Below are 21,104 nucleotides of genomic sequence, written 5' to 3'. Positions count from 1 at the left end.
CCTTTCACTTTGCCCTCTACTTAGTCTGTTTCTGTTGCAATATTCTGTGTCTGTAATTGTGGATGGTACGGGGAAAAATAACACATCATACGTGATTTATCATCATTGTATGAATGCTTGGAGATCACTTTACCAGGAACTCAACCTAGCAGTAGAAAACAAGAGACCCGCGGGTCTAGCGCTCACCTGAGTATCGCAAGTTCACCTTTCACGCAGTCACTAATCTAAATTATTCACAGCTCTACCAAAATTTGACCAGGCATTCTGAAGTAGAAGATGAAAATGTACAATAAGGGCCCAAATTTTTAAAGATTCCTTAATTTGGGGAATTGGGGGCCCCCTGGGGCCCTCTGGGTGGGGCATGGTGCCCATTTTGATAAATTGAGATCCTGACCCCCTAAGGATGCTACCTGCCAAGTTTGACGAAAATCTATCATGAGGTTTTCAGGAAGAAGATGACAATGTACGATTCAGGCCCCCATTTGGACCTTCCTAACCAACCCCCCCCCCCCCCCCCCACCCCTGCCCCCAAGAGGGGCACCCCTGGATCTCCTATGAAGAAACTCGAAACTACAGTCATTAATGTACTCACTCATAGTATTATCTTAGCTGTATAACTTCTGATTCTAGAGAAAATTTTTAACGATTCCTTCATTTGGGGGGTTTGGGCCCCCCTGGGGGCCCCCTGGGAGGGACATGGTGCCCATTTTAACAAATTGAGATCCTAACCCCTTAGGGATGCTACCTGCCAAGTTTGGTGAAAATGGGTCATGGGGTTCTAAAAAAGAAGATAAAAATGTACAATTTAGGCCCCATTAGGACCCCTCCTCACCTCCCTCCCCTGGGTCCCAAGGGGGGCACCCCTGATTCTGCCATGAACAAACTTGAAACTGCAGTCATCAATGTACTAACTCATAGTATTAACTTAGCTCCATCACTTCTGGTTCTAGAGAAGAAGATTTTTAAAGATTCCTTAATTTTGGGGGATTTGGGCCCCCTGGGTGGGGCATGGTGCCCATTTTAACAAATTGAGTTCCTAACCCCCTAGGGATGCTACCTGCCAAGTTTGATGAAAATCGGTCTTGGGGTTTTCAAGAAGAAGATGAAAATGTAAAAAGTTTACGCACGACGCATGACGCACGACGCACGACGGACGCCGGACGAAGGGCGATCGCAATAGCTCACTTGAGCCTTTGGCTCAGGTGAGCTAAAAAAAAATCTTAACAACCAGAAGCCCTGAAACACACATCCACACAATGAAAATCTGATGAAAGCACTGTCTCCACTGATTTCTATTAGATTTTCCTTCAACATGTGGCTTTCTTACAAATCCTCCGATAAAAAACAAAAATATATGCTCTGCCTAAACATTTGACAGGATTCAATTTTGTTTTTTTGTACAGAAAGGCAAATAAGGAGAGCTTTTAATGTACAAAAATGATCCATATTGCCATGTGGTAATGGCTGCTTAATTCACTACCAAAAGAATGCCATACCATGTGCTTTTACAAATTCAAGAAGCATGAAATATCACACAGTTTCTCAGGTTTAGCTAACATTTGCAAATACCTGCATTCGAAAACATTTATCTTAAAGGTCCTGTTTACCTTCGGGAGCTGTGAATAAAAAAAAATGTTCAAGATATCACTTTTGATGCATACGTGTAAGTCAGTTGTATCACAAAACATCCTACCACATAACATTTTTGCAATAAAGCCTAAAATATAAGGAAATATCACTATTTTCTCATCAAACCATAACTGTAGACGGTTTAGTCTGGAAACATTTCTATTGTAAGTATTATCCACATTTCGTATATTTAACAATACTTAACATCGATTACACTTGCTCAAATTTTTACCATGGTTGTTTCTATCCCTAACTCACATCTTAGAACTATTTTGAAGCAGCAATGGTGGGTTTTTGTTTCATCTGCAAATGGTAAATTATGCCTTTAAGAGAATCAATTATGATCAGACCTTTAGCAAATCTATTGTGATACACTGAAACTTCAAATCATTCACACACACACACACATACACACACAAAAATCCCTTTTACAACTTTTTCCTTAAATTAGATGGTCTTATTTTCTTTCTCTCTCTTACTGTTCTTTTCTTCACCTATTGGCACAGATGTCTGGAAGCTAATCTTCAATGAATAAAGATCACATAATCCCTCTAATCCCTACTGTATCATCATGGCCACCCTGTTGGACTAATGCACATTGCTACACCTCACTGGGCTTGCTAACTTATACGACCAGATCAAGTGTGGATGCCTTTTTAATACTGCATGCTGCTGAAAAAGCATGGCGAGTTTATCTCAGTGCCCCATCACATAGAGGATTAAAGAAAGCATCTTATTGTACTTTTAACAGCATGTTCATATTTGAAAAAAAAAAAGAAGATATAACTGTAATGACATGATTTTGCAGAAAATCAGATAATTTGGCTCTCTGGCTTCAAGAGCACTCATATTGTTTTCTTTGTGGAAGTAATGTTATTACTTTGAAGTTTTGTTATTACAAAAAAAGGCACTTCGTATTATTTGTGGCATTTCACCACATTCCCATGCAGATCCGTTATTTGTTAAATATAAGATTTTAGAAATTAAAGATTTGCTTTTCTTTCAGCTGGGTCAGTTTATGTTTAATTATAACACAAATGCACTTCCCAGCATCTTTAACTCTTAATGTGCCAGGCCCAAAACCCCTAACGGGCCAGAGGTTTTTACCTAACGCCAGAACGTTTCGAAACTGGACTGACAATGGAATTTAAAACCGCCGTATCTCTGAAAGTATTGACTGTTTTGAATTGGGTTCTACACAACATATATCAAAAAATGTTTGTTCTTTAGTGTCATGTAGTCAATTTGCCATAATATCTATCTGAACCTGAAATATTGCAGAAATAATTGATACATCAAAAAAATTATTAGAAATATTTGTGTAGTATGGAAAAAACGAGTCAGTCGTGTTGTTTCTTCAAAAGAACGCTCCCTTGACTCTGTGAGAAAGTTTTGAAGCAACATCTCCTCTTTCAAATGATAACAAAATTGCCTTCTAGAATTGTTTGATTCCAAAGATACTAGCAGTTTATTTTGTCTTAGCAATTTTTCTTTCTGCCTCAGTAATTCATTCCCAAATCTTAGTCCTTTAGTCCCAGATCTTGTATTTGAAACTAAAGTAATTGTCCCGGGCCCTGGAAGAGTGTCCTTTGTCCACTTGAGAAGGAAGAGCCTACTAATCCTTCTTTTGTCTAAGCAGACCACTCTATTGAAATCGGCAGGTCTTTGTCCACGCGCAATTCCTATGCTAGAGTGGGGACAATTAGTGAAGTTCACCAAAACAAAAGGATGAAAGATTTGACCGACAAACGAAAGCTGACCCTCTTTGAGGGACAAAATCAAAGCAGCTTCCCGCAGGACAGCATCCAAGCACAACAATGCGACTGGAACCGCATAGACAATACACGCAGATTCAATAGCATACACACGTGTGGTTTACCAATGAGACTTTTGATCCATACACATCTCGCAGAGGATGCGCTCGCTGCGCATTTTCCCCGACGCGAAAAAAATACACATAGCTGCAAAATCATGTATTTACTCAAAATTTTCCAATGTAAGCGTGCTTATATTTTTAGTGGAAACGATGGCTATGCTAATCAGCTACCACTACATATCATTGGCAGTTTCTTGGTGTAACACATTACGGTACCACAAGAACTTAAATGATCAATGCTTTTCTCGCTCTTCTTAGTCGCCGATCGGCGACCATGGCACGTCAGCACTAAGGTCGCCGTTCGGCGACCATGGCACGTTAAGAGTTAAATTCAATGTTTCCACAAAATCAATCTTTTCATAATTATCCTACCAGGCGATCTATTGAGTTTCATTTACCCCTCCTAAGAAATTTATTGGCTCAAAATACATTTATATACACCGGCCCTAGATTCTAGAATTCTTTAAGCTGTGATATAAAAAATTCTCTATCCTTGAAATCATTTATAAAGCGTAAGTTAAAACTTTTTTTGTTAAATTCATACTAAGATATATACTATTCATTAGCTAGCTGGTCTCTACAACCTAAGGGTTCATCGTCAATCATTGAATTCATCATTGCGTTATTTTTACATCATCTTATTTGTACAAACTTTGCTCAGCTGCTCGAGCTCTGAAACACCTTAACTCCCTCTTCCGATCTCGATGTTCAGCGTGTGGGCTTTTCCTTTCTTTTCCTTTTTTTCCTTTCTTTCCATTATCCTGTTGTGCTTTATTACTTTCCATGGTATACCCTTCTGTCAAGTCATATAATGTCGTTGTGTTTCTCCTGTCTTGTTCTGTCTTGTCTTTGTAAACAAATATGTTCACAAGAATCCTTTGAGTTGTTCACAATTTACAAGCATGCTTTTCAGTGGACCTCCCATTCTTTTTATTTTTTTCTCAAAACATAACTTTGTATTTTGCCAGTATGCATGTATAATTTTTTATTTGTTAACCATTATCTATCGTGTAAAGTCGAATACATGCCTATGTTATATCTTCTGATTCAATTTGTGTTATGTTTGCTGGAAAAATAAAAAGAATGAAATAAATGAAATGAAATGAAATGAAATGAAATATCATCATTCATTATCATCACATTATCTGAAAATTTGTGAGGCTGCAATAAACTCAGGGGGTGCCTCATATCTTTCTACAAATACTGTGTGTAATCATTGTGCGATTTGATGGACACTCAAGACAACAGGAGCATAGCGTCAGCTGATCTTAGGCTTGGGCCAGAACGAACCGTATTCCTCTCAGAGTCCTGCTCGTCATGGATGTCCAAGGCAGCTTCGATGGCATCAAAGAACTCCTCCTCCTTCATGATGCTGTGGGGCCCCTCCTACAAAACATCCCAGAACAAGACAGCGAAAATAGTCAAGGACAACAACAGCATTGGACGAAAACATTTCTCAATCTTAGGACTAAAACAGGAAGCTCGGAATATGCTGGTTATCTACTTTAATAATAGCTTTATAAAGATCTTTCTTTGTGAGCCTAGGGATAATATCCACAAAAAAAAAGGAAAGAGTCTTAGACCAAAATGACTCTGACTGACTAGAAACATCTTGGGTTTTGTTGGGTTTTTTTTTTCCTTAACATGACCAAAAGAAGAAAATAATCACAGATTGTGGTTATCAACACATCTTAAAAACCAGAAGGTTCCTAAGATTTTAGGTGTCCAAATGCCTTCTAATGTAATGCTTCATCCTTTGAATAACAGGATGATTCATGCATCTGTTTCATCAATCAAAGACTGCATGACTTTAATTCACTTTATCCCTCATAATAATATACCCAAACCAATTAGTCAGGTTTCTTCTTCTTGTTGTTTTTGTTATTTCTTCATGGATGTGTTGAGACAAATTATTTGAAGTACTTCTACGCACATGTCCAAGTTTCACGATACTTTCAAACTGGTCATTATCATTTGTTATAACACCAATCATTGAGGAAAACCTCAGAATAAAAATCACAACTATATCTTTTAGGTAATCCCCAGGCACTGGCTACTGCCTGTGTCTTCTCATTTTGTTGTCTGTTTGTAATAAAGTGATAGAATAGTGATAGAATAGAAAAATGAATAAATAAACACCGAAGTACATTTCACAGCAGCTATGATTGTGTCTCCCATCCAGTGTTCCTGTATGAGGCCAAAGTCAGTTTGAAATCACCTTTGAGCATGACCAGAAAAATGGCTATTTTCCCTACAAGTACTCTGCTGCCCCGCTTCTCTGATAATAAAATTTGATGATAAACGATCAATCAAACATTTAATTTATCTAAGAGTTTCATCTCCATAAGAATCAAGAAAAAGAGTCGTGTGACTACCACAGACTATAATGTTTCAGGATGGCTAATATCTGGTATGCTTAGGAGGCTAAGATGTCACTGGGAAAATGTGGTGAATGCAGTGAATGCAGTGTTGACCCTTGAAATATCAAACCGTAACCGACGCCACTTCCGTAATAATATATCATTCTTATGTAAAGTGTCATTAAAGGGAGGCAAATGGACAGACAGACTAAACACAATATTTGATCACATAGTTTGTTCACTCTAAATGTAAGTCCATCTGCATTTTGCCTATTTTCTTTTCAGCTCTTGGAGAACTTGGGGAAAAATACCAAAGATAAACAATAAAAGTGAAATGGAGAGCACCCACAGCAATCAAGGACTTCCAACAGTTCTCAAGTTTCTAGTGTACACTTGTATATTCTTTGTTACGCTAACATGAAATGAAACAATGGATTGATTCATTATCTTCTATAAACAGCAGTGATTGCATGATGCACAGTGTCCCAACAATGTCTCAGAAAAATCAACCTGATATGGAGCTCGGTGGGTCACGTTGTGAGTTCAAGAAAGAGTAACTTGGGCTCAGTGGCATGAGAAGGTGTCAGTCACTGTGACTAGCAAACTCTGCAACAACTTCCAAACTTCGTATCTCATCGCTTTCAAGCAATAATCCTATACATTGTTTGATAATATTGTATATCATTCTCCTCCCCTACTACCTTCTCATTTCCCTCCTCATAATGCCCATCCTTCATCACCTACCATTTGCTTCCCTACTATACACCTCTCCTTCCCTTTACTTCCTAGCCCTTCCCACCTCCTACTCAAATTCTACTTTAAAAGACAAAACTTATTTCTCCCTTCTCCTCTTCAATTTGAACTCCTCCCATTCCCTTCCCTCCTCCCTCCTCCCTATCATCCCACCTATTCCCCTTCTCCCTTTCATATGCTCTTCTTATCCACCCCCCTTTCAAAACCATCCACAGCATCGTCCCCCTCCAATATCTATGATGTGCTCCCCATCTTTATCCCCCTCTTTAATTACCTCCAAACCTTCAGCCTTCCCCAATCCATCTCATTTCCTTCCACACCCTCCTCCTGTCCAGTTTTCTTCTCATTCTCCCCCCCCCCCCATTCCCATCAATATCCTTCCAATCTACATCATTCCTCCTCCCCTCTCCCTCCTCCCCCACTCCTGTATCCTTCCAATCTATCTAACTCCTCCTCCTCTCGATCTCCCCATCCATTTTCCTGTCACTTCCATCCCTCTCCCCCGTCTAAATTTTGCTCTACCTCCCCTCCAAATAATTTCCTAACTTGCTTCTCAACAATCCCTCTTTCCAATATCCTTTGAAGGGATGGTTTAGTTTTGATTGAGATGGGACTGATTTCCAACTTTTTGAGATAATTAGAAACCTTTTATGAAATATGAAGGAGCATACCACTCAAAGAGACATACAAAGTTTATTTGATGAAAATTGGTTTTTGAAATGGCTGAGATGTCCAAAATCAAATAGGTCCTAATTAAAGGTGGGACACACCTTTTATTAGGACCACTTTGTTTCACTTGGTGTTTTGATATCTCGGCCATTTCAAAATTCAATTTTCATTAAATAAGTTTTGAATTCCTCTAAAAAGTGTAAGCTCCTTGATATTTAATGAGTGGTTCCTAATCATCTCACAAAAAGTCTGAATCCCTCATCTCAGCTAAAACTATATCATCTCTTTAAATCCTCCCCCTTCCTCTCCGATTTTATTCCAAAAACATTCCCCTTCCCTTCACTACCAATTTCAATCTAATGCTTCCATCCCATTTCTGTTTGAAACTTCTTTCCCCTTCCCTTTCCTCTCCCATTTCCTTCTACACCAATCCCACCCCCTTTGATTTCAAACTTCCTTCCAGACTACCGGTATAACCCCCCGTCTCCTTCACCTCATAGTCTGGACCTCCGATCCTGGCCTGTAGCTTGCGCTCCTGCAGCACTTGACGGTACGCCTCCATCGCCCTCTTCCTTTTCTCTTGCTCCTAAATAATTCAGAACGCACACACACAGCGAGAGAAAAAAAAAAGAGGAAGAAAACATCAGAAATTTTTGTACCTTATTCAGGACAACAGCAGTTATATACCCTGAAATATAATCATAGATCCCTATTCATTACAAGATACAATGGGCATGTTAGAATGTGATAGTTTCATTTTCATATTAAATTTGGTGACATAAGTCTGATATAAACTGTAAAATGCATTTTCATAACCCCAATGCTAATAATAGTGTATGCTTGCCTACAAAGCACAAGCAGCAGAGTGGGTGTTTGCATGTTGCAATATTCTATAATAATATTACGCAGCAATATTGAAACCATAAAATGCCATTGCAATACAGAGACTGCACAAATGCGGTGAGTTATCAAATCATGGTGAACAGCAATGCAGTTCTGTTTTCATTTTTTTTTTCTTTTTTTAAAAATTTCTAACTTAATATGTGGTTTGTCTTGTTTTTATGAACTAGAGAAGATATTTCCACAAGTCTTATTACAGCATAATGCGATGGTGAATAGCTCATTTTGGTTCGGTGAAAAATCAATATTGTGCAATGAACCCAGAAAAAACTCCTAAAATCCCAATCTTAAACTAGAAATGCCATGCAACTGTCTTCAAGGATTAGATGAGGAACAAAACAAAACAAAACAAAAACATATAAATAAAATCAGAAATGACCATTAATGAAAAAGCTATCAAATTGTCCTCAATCATTCCATCAGAATACAACAAAAAAAAAACAACAACAACAAACCCCAAAACTGGATGTCAATACAGTCATTTGTAATGCTGAATTTCAGTGACAGTATAATACGGGTTTCACTCTGACTCTGTGGATGCACATGATGGGGGCCTACCATGGAAGCCTGTCATTATGAGGTAGTTTGTTGATACACTTTGGACGTGGTGGCTCGAGCATTCGTCTCCCACTGAATCAGAGATTCCGGATTAGTGCAAATCCCCCACTGACAACGGATTATTCCTCAATATGGGATAGATACACATACAGCCCCAACCACAGACCACAGAAGCCCAACAACAAGTCAAGCAGAGAGTCACCTCGGTTGTTAATCGATAGTAAATTTATGATTACTAGACTATCTTCATTTTCTCTAACCCCAAAGCAATTGCAAAAGACAAACGACAGCTATGAATCCTACTTATTATGTATACAGCATAATATACATATTGTTACTTATACTTCTTTTTTTATCTGGACAATATGCATGCAAATAGAATTTATGCACTCACTGTCTAGGAGGGGAATCATCATTACATTCAAAGAGTATAGCAAACATTTTACATGGGACAATTGTTATTGTCATTTTTTTTTCTGTCCATGAGTGCATTAATGATCCTCAGTGTTAAAAATATTTAATTTTACCAAATTTAAAAGAAAAAAAGAAATAAAAATATTTTTGTGTACAGTGATAGAGATCATGAATCATCACATAATTGTAAAGTGTATAATTTGACTCATAATGTGACATCTAAATGCTGCACATAACCATATAGCTTGTTCGTTATTTATCTTTGTAATGAATGCAAGATATTGATGCATATCGAGGAAAACAATGTACAGTTTGGGCAGCAAGACAAGTTTCAAATAGAGGGGGGGGGGGGGGGACAGAGGGGAGGGAAGGTGGGGGGGGGGGGGAGGAGAGAAAAAGAATTTCAAAAACTTGGACTACTCACCCTCTCCAGCCTCTTCTGCCACTGCTCCTCCCTCTGTTTCATGAGGTCGATGCAGTGCGAGAGGGTCGTAAGTACGCCCTGCGTCGTCGCCTTGAAAGTGAACGCCTCCCCCCTGAAGTCAATTCCCATGTACTGGGGCACGAAGGAAGATTTGTCTGGTGTGTGGGAGATGCAGACAAAGACAGACAGGCAGAGAGAGAGAGAGAGAGAAAATAAAAGAAGGGTAAAATAATAGAAACAATTTTAAAATCATGCATTGGATTAGAGCAGTAAGAAAATCTTGTGCAGTCACTTAAACACAAACCTGCGACAAGCAATAAGTGCAAAGATACATTTAAGATCTGCAGCTTTAAAATCTGCAGTAAGATTTTGGTCATTTTCTTAGACCCTCCCCACCCAAAAAGAAAGAAACAAAAATTATGACAGTATAGACAAAATCCAATGCTTCTAAACATTTTTTTTAACAAGAAAACCTCTACAAGAATATGTCAAGACAAGCAGAAGATTTTATAATGATAATGGTAACAATTACAGTAATATTGATAAGAAGAACTGCCAGCAGTATTTAGGATTATCATTTAATATTATGATGATCATGATGATGATTATTATTTTTATTAGCATTATTAGCATAATCATCCATTATTATAATTATTATCACCATCACCATCATTCTCATCAACCATTATTTGTGTAAATGAAAAGTAATACACAAATAGGCCTACAATTTGAATTCTTGTCAACGTGGAGAGAGATCTCCTTGCTCTCCACCAAAGAGTCAGACATCCTACAATGTACTTGTTTTTCATCACATTTTGCGTGCTAACCACTGGACATTCCCATTGTTGAAACGAAAGAGTTTCTTATACTACTTAGGAGTAATTTCTTGTAGATTTATACCACTCCTGCACAAGTTTGGTCTTTCTTTTATGGATATGAAAATGATACTTACAGTAAAAGGAAATGTCCCAGCTAAACAAAAACTCAAGCTCATTTAACAGAGCTTGGAAAATCATAAGCAATTGCTAGCAAGAACAAACAAAAAGTACATATGCATACGTTTTTAAGCAAATGCTTGGTCTCTAAGCAATTGCTTGCGGGCAGCAAGCAATTGATTGCGCTTGCTAGCAAAAGCTTTTGCTTGCAAGCAATTGCTTGTTTTTATGCATACCGATTCAAGTATAGAGGCTAGCACAAGCAATTGCTAGCTTTTATGCATCCGGCCCAATGCTGCCAAAGGTATTTGCTTTTTTTTTTTAATGAGTCTCTGAAAGACATGGGAAAGTTCCGCAAAAATAATGGACTTCTACTGTAAGAGTGATTACATCTTATGTCAACTGCAGTTACAAATGAACACTGAAAAAAAAAATCCTTCCCCTTATTAAGTTAAAGGGATGGTACAGTTTTAGTTGAGATGGAACTTGAGGTTTCCAATCTATTTTGATGATTATTTCTGGAGATGAGAAATCTCCTATGAAATATGAAAAAGCACATCATTCTATTAAAGAGGAATTCAGTTTATTTGATGAAAATTGGTTTTGACCTGGCTGAGGTATCCAGTACAAAGGGGTCCTATTTATAAAAGGTGGGACCCACCTTTTATTAGGATCGCTTTGTTTTACTTTGTTTTTGGATATGTTCATCAAATAAACTTTGATGAATTCCTCCTACAATTGTATGCTCTTTAACATTTCATACAGTGGTTTACAAGTATCTCGCAAAAAGTGTAAGGCTGAATTCTCACCACGACCAATACTATATCATCCCTTTAAGCCACTTCAAATGATGTTCATGCTGAATGTGTAAGGAATGGAATGCATTGCTGACCCACAGTCAGCAACTACACTTTGTAACACATATCAAAACTTCAGAGTTACGTTGAGGGAAGTTTAAAAATCATATAATCTGATTGCAAAAAGAAGAAAAAAAAGGAGAATTATAATATAGAAAACTTTAATTCAAACAGCAGTCTATTCTCACTGCCAGTCACATGCTGTGTGAAACTTACAACAGGATGTTTAAACAATGGATAAAAAAGGGGAATATACGCCAAGGAACCGGAGGTGCAGCTTTGTGAAAATCAATGCTGAAACTTCATAGCAAAACTGCGGCAGCTCTTCCTGAAATGCCCTACCATCCTTTCCCCAAATGTCATGCTGCTATCGCTTTCATACAATTTATGTAGCACAGGACTTGGCAACGACCACAAAACATCATCAAGGTCATGAGCAGGACCTTTTTGTTTTCCTGTCCATTACCTGAGCAAACATAGTATCAGACTTGCAAGTGCCATCGGTAAAAGGAATGCACATACAGGTAAATCAAAATGTGCTCATACAAAATGATGTTTATTTAAGCCCTATATGTTTGAGACCCATGACATTTGGAAAAAAAAAATCAGTTCTGCAGCTAGATCAAACCATGTCTACATGCCTTCCCTGTATAAAAAAATGTCCAACTCCAAGAACAATTGTGATACACAAATGTGAAAGTTTTTGTTGTTGTTGTTTTTTTGTTTTGTTTTGTTTTGTGTTTGTTTGTTTGTTTGTTTGTTTTTGGCAATCAAACAACATCAAGAGAAAGCTTCAAGATAGCAGCATGAAGATTTGACAAGAATGAACCAAGAATGTGCTGGCAAAATGATGCAGTGAAAGCTAAAATCCATGATGGAAATTTACGCAGTGGATAAGGGACATCAACGTATTAAAATAAATTACGTTGACATTGGCAAATGTTGTTACTGCATACCGCATGTTCCATAGGAAGTTGTAAACTCTTGCAAAAACCATATCAGTGCCAAATTAGAAAGCTTCATATTAGTAGCTGTTTAGGCCAAGTAAACATCCACCAGGGAGGTGCTAGAGAAGGAGAGACAACTACTGCTCTCCTTTGAAGTCATGCGCGGCACCGCCGAGAAGCTACAACATTGTATGTGCTTATCTACAGGTGGAAACCAGGTGCTTTGACAAAAGAGAGCATCAATAATCGGGACTAGCGCTCTCACATCTATTTTAGAAATACTTGCCCCTACTGCAATTCGCTCTCTCTTTCAATGTGATGGCAACAATGAATTTGTGTACCTTGAATTGGAGCAGCGAACCAAAATGCAGTGTAAAACTGACAATTTTGATTGCAAATAGCTTAAACGCACGCTGGAACACGCTCTAGCGGAGTACTTTATTTGAAAGATCAAAATATCCCAGATTAAAAGATAGAAAACTAAGATGCGGAAATGTGCGCATTATAGAAAAGTATTAGGTTTTTAAGAGGGCCTAATCTTCATTTTATTTCGATTTGCGCATTACGAAGAAACTAGAAATACATGTTTAGAATATTGAATTCTTTCCTAAACTATTCTAAATCAATTCGAGTATTTCATTTAAAATTTTATGGTGAAATAAAGCTTGTAATTCAACGAAAGGTGAAATGCGTTCTTCGTCTCCGAACTTCGTCTTGCAACTAGAGCGGTGCTGAGCATGACTTAAAAGCGTAGTGGAATGCTAGACATCCCATTGTCACGCCTTACAATGTAAACCCAAACATGTGTTTGCATGAATTATGAAGAGTTGCCACCCCATCTCTGTAACACCTCCCTGCATCCACTCAGTCAATGTGTGAAGAATCTCTGGTTGCTGTTCATCATTCTCAGCTTATAAATTGATGTAAATTTTTATTCATCCAGGTAGTATGATAAAAGCGTGTAAAATATGTTCGACTGGACTTGCACTGTACTTGTGAAAATCACAGAGAAAACAGTTTTGTGACTCGTCCGAGTCACTTCTTCAGCTCTGTCTGGCTGGCGAGCATTCACTTATGATGGGTAAATAGGCAATGTTAACTGCCAGACACAGCTGAAGAAGTGACTCAGACGAGTCACGAAACTGTTCTCTCTGTGATTTTCATGAGTAAAGTCCAGTCAAACAGATTTATTTTACATGCATTTATTCTCAGTTTATGTTTGGCCACACTGTAGCCATCTGCTTGTTAAAGGTACAGTTTACCTTTGGGAACCGAAATTTTACAAATGCTCACATTTGATGCACAGTGTAGGTCAGTTGCATCACAAATCATTCTATCATATACATGTAAGAATCAAAAAAAAAAATAAGACCTGAAATATAATGAGATATCACTGTGTTTCTCATTAAACCATAACTGTAGACAGTTTAGTCTAGAAAGAATTTTATTATGAACTATTGTGAACTATTGTTCACATTTTGCATACTTAACAATACTTAACATTGACTATACTGATTAACTTTTTAACTGGTTGTTTCTATCCCTAACTCACATTTTAGAACTATTTTGAAGCACAAAAGCTGGGTTTTTTGGTTCATGTGCACATGGTAAATAATGCCTTTAAGTGAAACTTCTTTATGTTCCAGACACATTGCAGTCAGCTCAAGACCATTCAGTCCTATACATTTTTTATAGCACAAGATTGAATTCTATTCTCTAATTCTAAGATGTGAGTTGTAAACCAATGACATTGTTCCCAGCTCTCTCCCCCAGCTCCCTCTCCCCACAGAAAAAAGAAAAAAAAGAGAAAAAAGAAAAACAAGTCATACAAACTCATCATAAAATTGGATGAGATTAGGAGTTCCTCTATTATTTAGATAACTGATAAAATAATCACAAAACTGAAGTAAAAAACATAACAAAAACAGAGTTACATACTTCTTTGATTTAATGTGTCTACTGTACAAATAGTGAACATTGTCTTTAAACATGATAAGTTTCGGAGCTGTTGTTTTGAATCATGACACTGTACTTGTACCTGGGTTTGGCAAGTCTGCATAAATCTAAACAGCTTGAAAACCACACCCATAATACATAAATTCCATAGGGTTTTACCTGGAAAAATTCCAAGTCACAACTCAGTGTAGTTTTACCCCTGAATATTTTGGTCTACAGACAGGTATTGCTTTTGGACAACAAGTCTGCATCCATGAGTAAAATATGCAGAGGATGTATGCTGTACCACATACATGTACAATGGTCAATTCCACCGAAAGGTTGCATTTTCTGAAAATCAAACTATTGAGTATAGATGATTAATGAAGCTTAATTAGATGATCTGGTATTGTTTACTCAAAGCAGCCTTTCACAACGGATATTTTGATACCTCATTTGTGAACATCGGTGAACGTGGAGAGGAGTTATGTCCGAAAAACCTTCATTTTTCATGAAAATTGCCAATTTTTGCAGAATTTATGTATCATTTCTGATACACTATTATGACCATAATACAGCTTGTGTAATTCTCAGATGGCTTATTTTCTGAATGTTCTTTGGTCATAGATTGGTTTTATGATGTTCTAGAACTTGTTCCGGCATCAGTAAATATTATTCTCTCAATCTCAAAATGTGGTAGTTGATAGCGTCCCATAAGTCACGTTTTTGTGTCCCATCAGTCACACTGGTTTTCCCTATCCTACTACTGTACCAATGAGCAGATATTCATACCACTTGGCTCAGGGTAAGCACCAACCCTTTGCTACATTCAGGAAAGAAAATATCTTTCCAGAGTCTCTGTGTTTAAGAATATTTCAGAACTTACTTTCCCATGTGAAAAACGGTGGTCCTCAGATGTCCCATAAGTCACGACAGCAATTTTTCATTGCTGTATGTAATGCAATGATACTTTTCAAACTAAGTATGGTGTTTTCATAAACTGTGATATGATAGATCTAACCATGAACTGAGAAAAATGCATTTGATGCAACTATTTTCTCAAAATACTGGTTTGAAATTGCCGAAAATTGTCACTTTGTCCCATAAGTCACAATGGAATTGACCCAATACATGTGTCCTACCAGCAGAAGTACTATGTACAACGTCAATTTAAAATATGTGACCGGCGACAACGGTTTCAGGCAAAAGTCGGGAATTTTGAAAATTCATTTTTTCACAGAATCACATTGCCCATTTCCTAAGCTTTGCATTGATATAAAACACTTGTATTCTTCGGCACCATAAGCGGGCATAGAAAGAGAAATAAAGTGCATTTTTTTAAGTTGTTAGCCTGACAAAATTGCGAGAAAACAGGCTTTGAAGATTCACCTCTTTCTCAAACAATGTCCGAGCGGCGATGCGAGGGGAGAATCACCCATCCGTACGATGGTGCCAATCGATGTTAAGCTCCGCCTCTAGCAACCACATCGCCTTCTGATTGGCTCACTGAGAGAGTCAAATTTCCCGGGCACCTTCCTCGGAGCTCAGCGTATGGAGCCGAAAAACAATGCGTTTCGCTCGGGTTTGTTTACCAGTACGTCTTTCAAGATGGCGAATACGATAATTGCACGTATGGTGTACATGTACATGAACATTGTGTATGGTGCACGCATTACGCAATGGCATCCACACGCCATGACCGTGTGCATGTAACAGGAGCGGTGGCGAATCCACACATTTACAAATCGCGTTTTCATTGTGGTTAATTTGTCTTTATCATTGGCGACCTTTTTGAAGGCAAAAAAATTGCTAGTGCTGGCAAGGGTCACGCTTCCTGTTTGTTTTACTTTTACAAGACAAGCATATGTTGCTTTGTTCGGTGGTGCTGATTAAATTAAAACAAACAAACAAACAAACACGACTCGTTAGTTTGGTGCCATCTTTTGACGTGTAGTATTTGAATATAATTGGTCACATGTCACCGCGCCTTTCCTCTCATCTACCTTCCATTGAGTCAGTCTGCTGTCATAATTTTTACTACTTGTACAAGTACACAAATTTGAGAATATTTAGATTTCTTTTCACACGATTATGTCATGCTACATGATTTTTGTTTCACTTCCGTTGTCGAACATTGCGGTATTAGAATAGTGTGGATAGAAAGCCAAACTAAGAGCACGCACTACAGAGCGAGCGTATTATAAATCACTATAGCAAGAACAATGGAGCATGTAATCGTGCACGCGTTGACAAAGCATTCCCCAAACGCTGCAACTGGTGTCTCCGAAAGCCGAATTATGTAAATGTATGCGACGCACCAGCCAATCGCATGCGAGACCCTGCGCCGTAGCAACGCTGGGGATATTGGCGCGGCATTCGAAAGAAGCTCGAAACTGACAAGTGTGATCCAACATAGGGTGCTTAAAATTCCATTTTCGATAGGCAAAACTTAGTCTTATGCTATGAAATTTAGTGTAGATGTAGAAAACATATCAAAGATTCGATTTCTGCAAAAACCCTTAATCGACAAAAATAATGCTCAAAATCTTTGTACCCCGCCTAGGAGGGAATTTGCTCTTGCGACTTTTGCCTGAAACCGTTGTCGCGGGTCACATATTGTGATATTGCATGTGCATGCACTGCTTTTGCAAAATGGGGGGAGGGGGGGCAGAGCTGCACAATTTTGAACAGGAAAACTGCAATGGAAGTTTCAGCTGGTACAGTTTTATAGAATGCAGGTGACTGAAACAGTTTCACATATTCTGTGGCTCTAAAACAGAAATGATTACTGGTAAACTACACGAACATTTTGTGCCAAGTTTGGTAGAGAAAAGAAAGGCGAGAAAAACTTTGACTGTCTTCTGAGATCATATCACATCTCAACACAAATCTCACAGTGAAAAACAACATTAGAGTAGAAGGCAAGGTCAGAACTGTACCAAGCCAATGAAATGAATGAGAAAAAATTCCACAAAATTTTGTGTTTTATGAAAAGTGCATATATTCCTTTCACTTGTTACTGACAAACAGTCGTATGTTGAGGGTAATACTATTCCTCCTGCCTTCTGAAAGAGGTGATCAGGCAAATGATTTTTCATTATGCTAGAAAAAAGACAATATGTTGAATTTTCTTCATATTTTCCTCACATCATTGTCCAAGAGTGACATCACAAATTGTTGTAGTCTTTTTAGCCGTGATGGTCACACCAAAACTTTAAAAGAATTCAAAATTTTGAATGGATTGTTAAATTTTCCTCACATTTCACTGAAGTGTTCTATTAATATTTCTGTAGTCACTCAATCCACATCCATATTTTTGGGTTTCATTCCCCTTTAACCGTTGAGGACGGGCTGATTCTGCTACAACACACATTTCCCATAGACCTCTTCCCGAGTATACTCAGGACTCGAACTCAAGGGGTTAAGCTTGCTGCAATGTGCACATTCATGAGCAACACTCATAGATGGAGTCAGTAGACATTGACCTCTCTGATAGGGCAATTGATATCACTGATAAATATAATATCACATGACCAATGACATTCAATAGTTCTGTGTTAGATACTGAGGTGATTGCATCTCCAGGACGGGTGAACACAAAACACATGTACCAGAGCTTTTCTATAAAACAAATAATGAACATTTTTCTGAGTGCATTGTACACTAGTGCAAAAATGCACTTGACATGTTGGGTCTCCTCTGTCTCACATCAATGGTAAATGCTCTGCACATTTACAGTATACACTGCATCATCTAAATACACCAACAACCGTGTATCATTTGTATAAATATGATGGATGATTTCAGGGCATTCCCAGATGGCTTGCGAAAAAGACTGTCAGTACAGGATATCTATAACACTAGCAAATAATTCCTCCACAAACATGACTGATATACAGTGCCGTTTTTATGCACAAGAAAGAAAAAAAAAACCTTTTCCTTATGAGATCACTGTTTTAACTTTTTCTCAGATATTATACCATGTCAAAAACTAGGAGAATTTTGATGTTTCATGTCGAAGGAAAGTTGCTTGCTGTTTCCTCTTTTTTAACTTCTCAATATAAATTTGTAACATGAAAACATGGGGAATCTCTTTTTATGTGTGTTCCTCTTGCTTTGTTAGTTTAATTGTGATGTGTTAATATTTGTTGTTGTTGTTGTAGGGAGGTCATTTCTCCTCTTTTGTTCTGAGATGTTGATTGAGAGTTTCAATATCAAACTGTATCCCATAAACACTTCACCCTCTAGTCCCAAATAGCTTCACATGAAGTTTTCGTAAATAAAAGTTCTACAAGCCCCACCCTCCCCTTTTTGTCTGTTTGTTTGTTTTGTTTTGTTTTGTTTTGTTTTAGTTTTAGTTTTGTTTTTTTGCTGTTGTTAGACTGGCATTACTTCTACATTCATTCAAAGGGTGATGACTCCATATGATCCATAAGGGCAAACACATGCTGGTATTAGCCCAGAAAATCACAGGTCAAGAGGTCAGATTTTATGATGCTTGTACAGAGGGATTCTACAATACACATATAGTGTACAAAGCACTAACATGTTACTGGAGGATAAGTTCCTGCTACAGAAGATATCGTGGACAGGGAAAACTTCTGGACGGACACTTCAGCTCTCCACTCAGATTTCATCTTGTTCTCAGTGCAATTCTGCATCATGTTCAAGTTGCCTTTAACCCATTGAGGAGAGGCTGATTTTGCTATTTACAGCTGTAACACACATTTGCCATTGATGCTTGAAGAAGAGATCATAGAAATCTGAAGCTCCCTATTAACCTAGCAACAAAGACTTTCTGGGAAACAATTCGAAGTTGCTACAAATGTAACTTGTCAACCAAAATTTATTGGTTTTTTTTTAACTTTCGTGTTCAAACCTAAACCACAGAAGTGTAATGTGATAATACATTATGATGAAGTATCGACTCCTAACATTACTACACTGTACTTCCCCAAACTGTGTGAAAGTTTAACATTTCCACAGCCTTCTTACTCAAGGTCCAATTGCTTTTTAACATTTTAATTTACTGCCAGTATTTCAGTGTTGAACAACCATCTCTTTCATTTGATCATATATCATTGTTTATTTTGGTATAGAATTACATTGTACCAACGCAATCAAATCACTACACATTACAATGTATAGTGATCCTGAACTTGGCAGCACATTTTAGAATATCAAAGTTCACGTTTATGTCTTCATTTGACAAATTGTTGTTTCCTTCTTCTTCCTCTTCTTCTTCTTCTTCTTTTAGTTTGTGCGTATTTAAGCAATTGCACAAATTTTCATCTCATCCTTCTCCAGTGTAATGTAATGACAATATCATAGTTTCTGAAGAAAAAAGACCCCAAGAATTGCTGGGTTAATATGAATGATGGACTCTACATGTGGGTATTTTGATAATAGTGCCACCAATATCCATTTTGTACCTAGACACACTCATGTGACACTATTGTATATATATGACACATCACTCATCAGATAAAATTAATATTTACGATGTATTGACACTTTTTGATGTGATAATCATTTGAGCATACTGCCAAGTAGTAGTATACACAAGTGTACAGAGTTGTGATACTAATTTATAGCCTCTGCGTTCATGATGTACCTCAATCAAACCTTTGTTGCCAAGAGGAAAAGAAACATCTTTTGACTTGCATGATTGGCTTCTCAAAAAGGCAAGTTATTCTGAGCAAAACAATTTTGCAGACACCCATGACATATAAATGTAACTGGGGATACTTGAATTTCTGGAAGCACAACATGTACCAGTATTACACTCTGCTCATACCAATTGTACATTGGCAAAGCTAGCATTGCTATGCAAGATACATAATGTGTACATCTACTTTTGGATGAGCTAAGCATTTTACAGATACAACCATGTATACTATAGTCGATAAGATTTTAAGGATAAGGCCAAGTAAAAAAAGAAACCAGTTTCTCGTCCTCGCGCGCATCGATTTTGGCCACCGCATCGATTTTTTTACACTTACTATTTTCAAAATGGCGCTGAAAATACCAAGAAATTCATAATTCTCGTCCCAGCCCGCTCCCCGCCCGCATCGACTTTCAGTTGCCGCATCGACTTTTTTGATATTTACTATTTTTTCGGCCGCCGAAAAAAAAAAATCAACAATTCACCTACCAATCGTGATGTCTTATTTCTAATTACGCCTTGCGTCCTCTATAAATAGCTGTAGTACAGCTGTAGCTTCTGTAGTGCGTATGTAATAACGCATGCATTTCACACTGCGAGCTCGGCAAGAAGGAATGACCCACAAAGCAGTTGAACTGTAGTTGGTGGATGGGCGGTCCTGGGCTGTGATGTACAGCGCACTCGGTACGTCGTGATGTAGACAGGACGTTGAGCACCTTCTGTACATTTCTCTCGTGCTGTTGCCCGCTTCATGTGCTGCTAGATTGATTGTGCAATGTAACCACAAACCCCATTATAACGAGATCCGTGGGACCGGCGATATTACCTCGTTATATTAAACCGGTACCTCGTTATAACCATACTCATTAAAAACAAAGAAAAACATAAGCATGACGTCATATACCCCATCAATGAAACTTAAACATATCCTTTGCGTTGTTATTACACAATTATTGAGCGTTATTATTGAGAGAATAAAGGGAGATTTTGTGAATTAGACGAAGAAATAGAGGCTGAAATGATAAGTTAATTCTTTACTGTAATTCTTGTTTGTTAAGCTTTTTCTAAACACCAGCGCAAATATGGGGGCAAATATATACTGTAGAGTAACATACAGGCCTTGTTTACCGTAACTTGCTAGGTATTTTTACGCTGTTGGTGCCCAGCGGGAATGCGATGATT

The 21,104-nt window shown here is 37.8% G+C and overlaps 1 protein-coding gene across 2 annotated transcripts in view; it reads right to left on the bottom strand.

The window, feature by feature from the left end:
• Window positions 1–21,104, bottom strand: part of LOC139720350 (ceramide transfer protein-like) — a 92,171-nt gene that overhangs the window by 59,059 nt on the left and 12,008 nt on the right. For both annotated transcript variants that reach the window (XM_071631716.1, XM_071631717.1), the window contains exons 5-7: window positions 9,584–9,738; window positions 7,781–7,873; window positions 4,796–4,891 (exon numbers count right to left, since the gene is read on the bottom strand). In XM_071631716.1, the coding sequence (XP_071487817.1) occupies window positions 4,796–4,891; window positions 7,781–7,873; window positions 9,584–9,738 (344 nt within the window). The remainder of the gene's footprint in view (window positions 1–4,795; window positions 4,892–7,780; window positions 7,874–9,583; window positions 9,739–21,104) is intronic.

The sequence above is a fragment of the Diadema antillarum genome, unplaced genomic scaffold (genome assembly GCF_040938485.1).
Source record: "Diadema antillarum isolate AM-2024a unplaced genomic scaffold, OU_Dant_1.0 scf00000127, whole genome shotgun sequence".
NCBI classification, from domain to species: Eukaryota; Metazoa; Echinodermata; class Echinoidea; order Diadematoida; family Diadematidae; genus Diadema; species Diadema antillarum.
The sequence above is the reverse complement of the archived record's forward strand: the minus strand, read 5'-3'. Positions and strand labels throughout refer to the sequence as shown.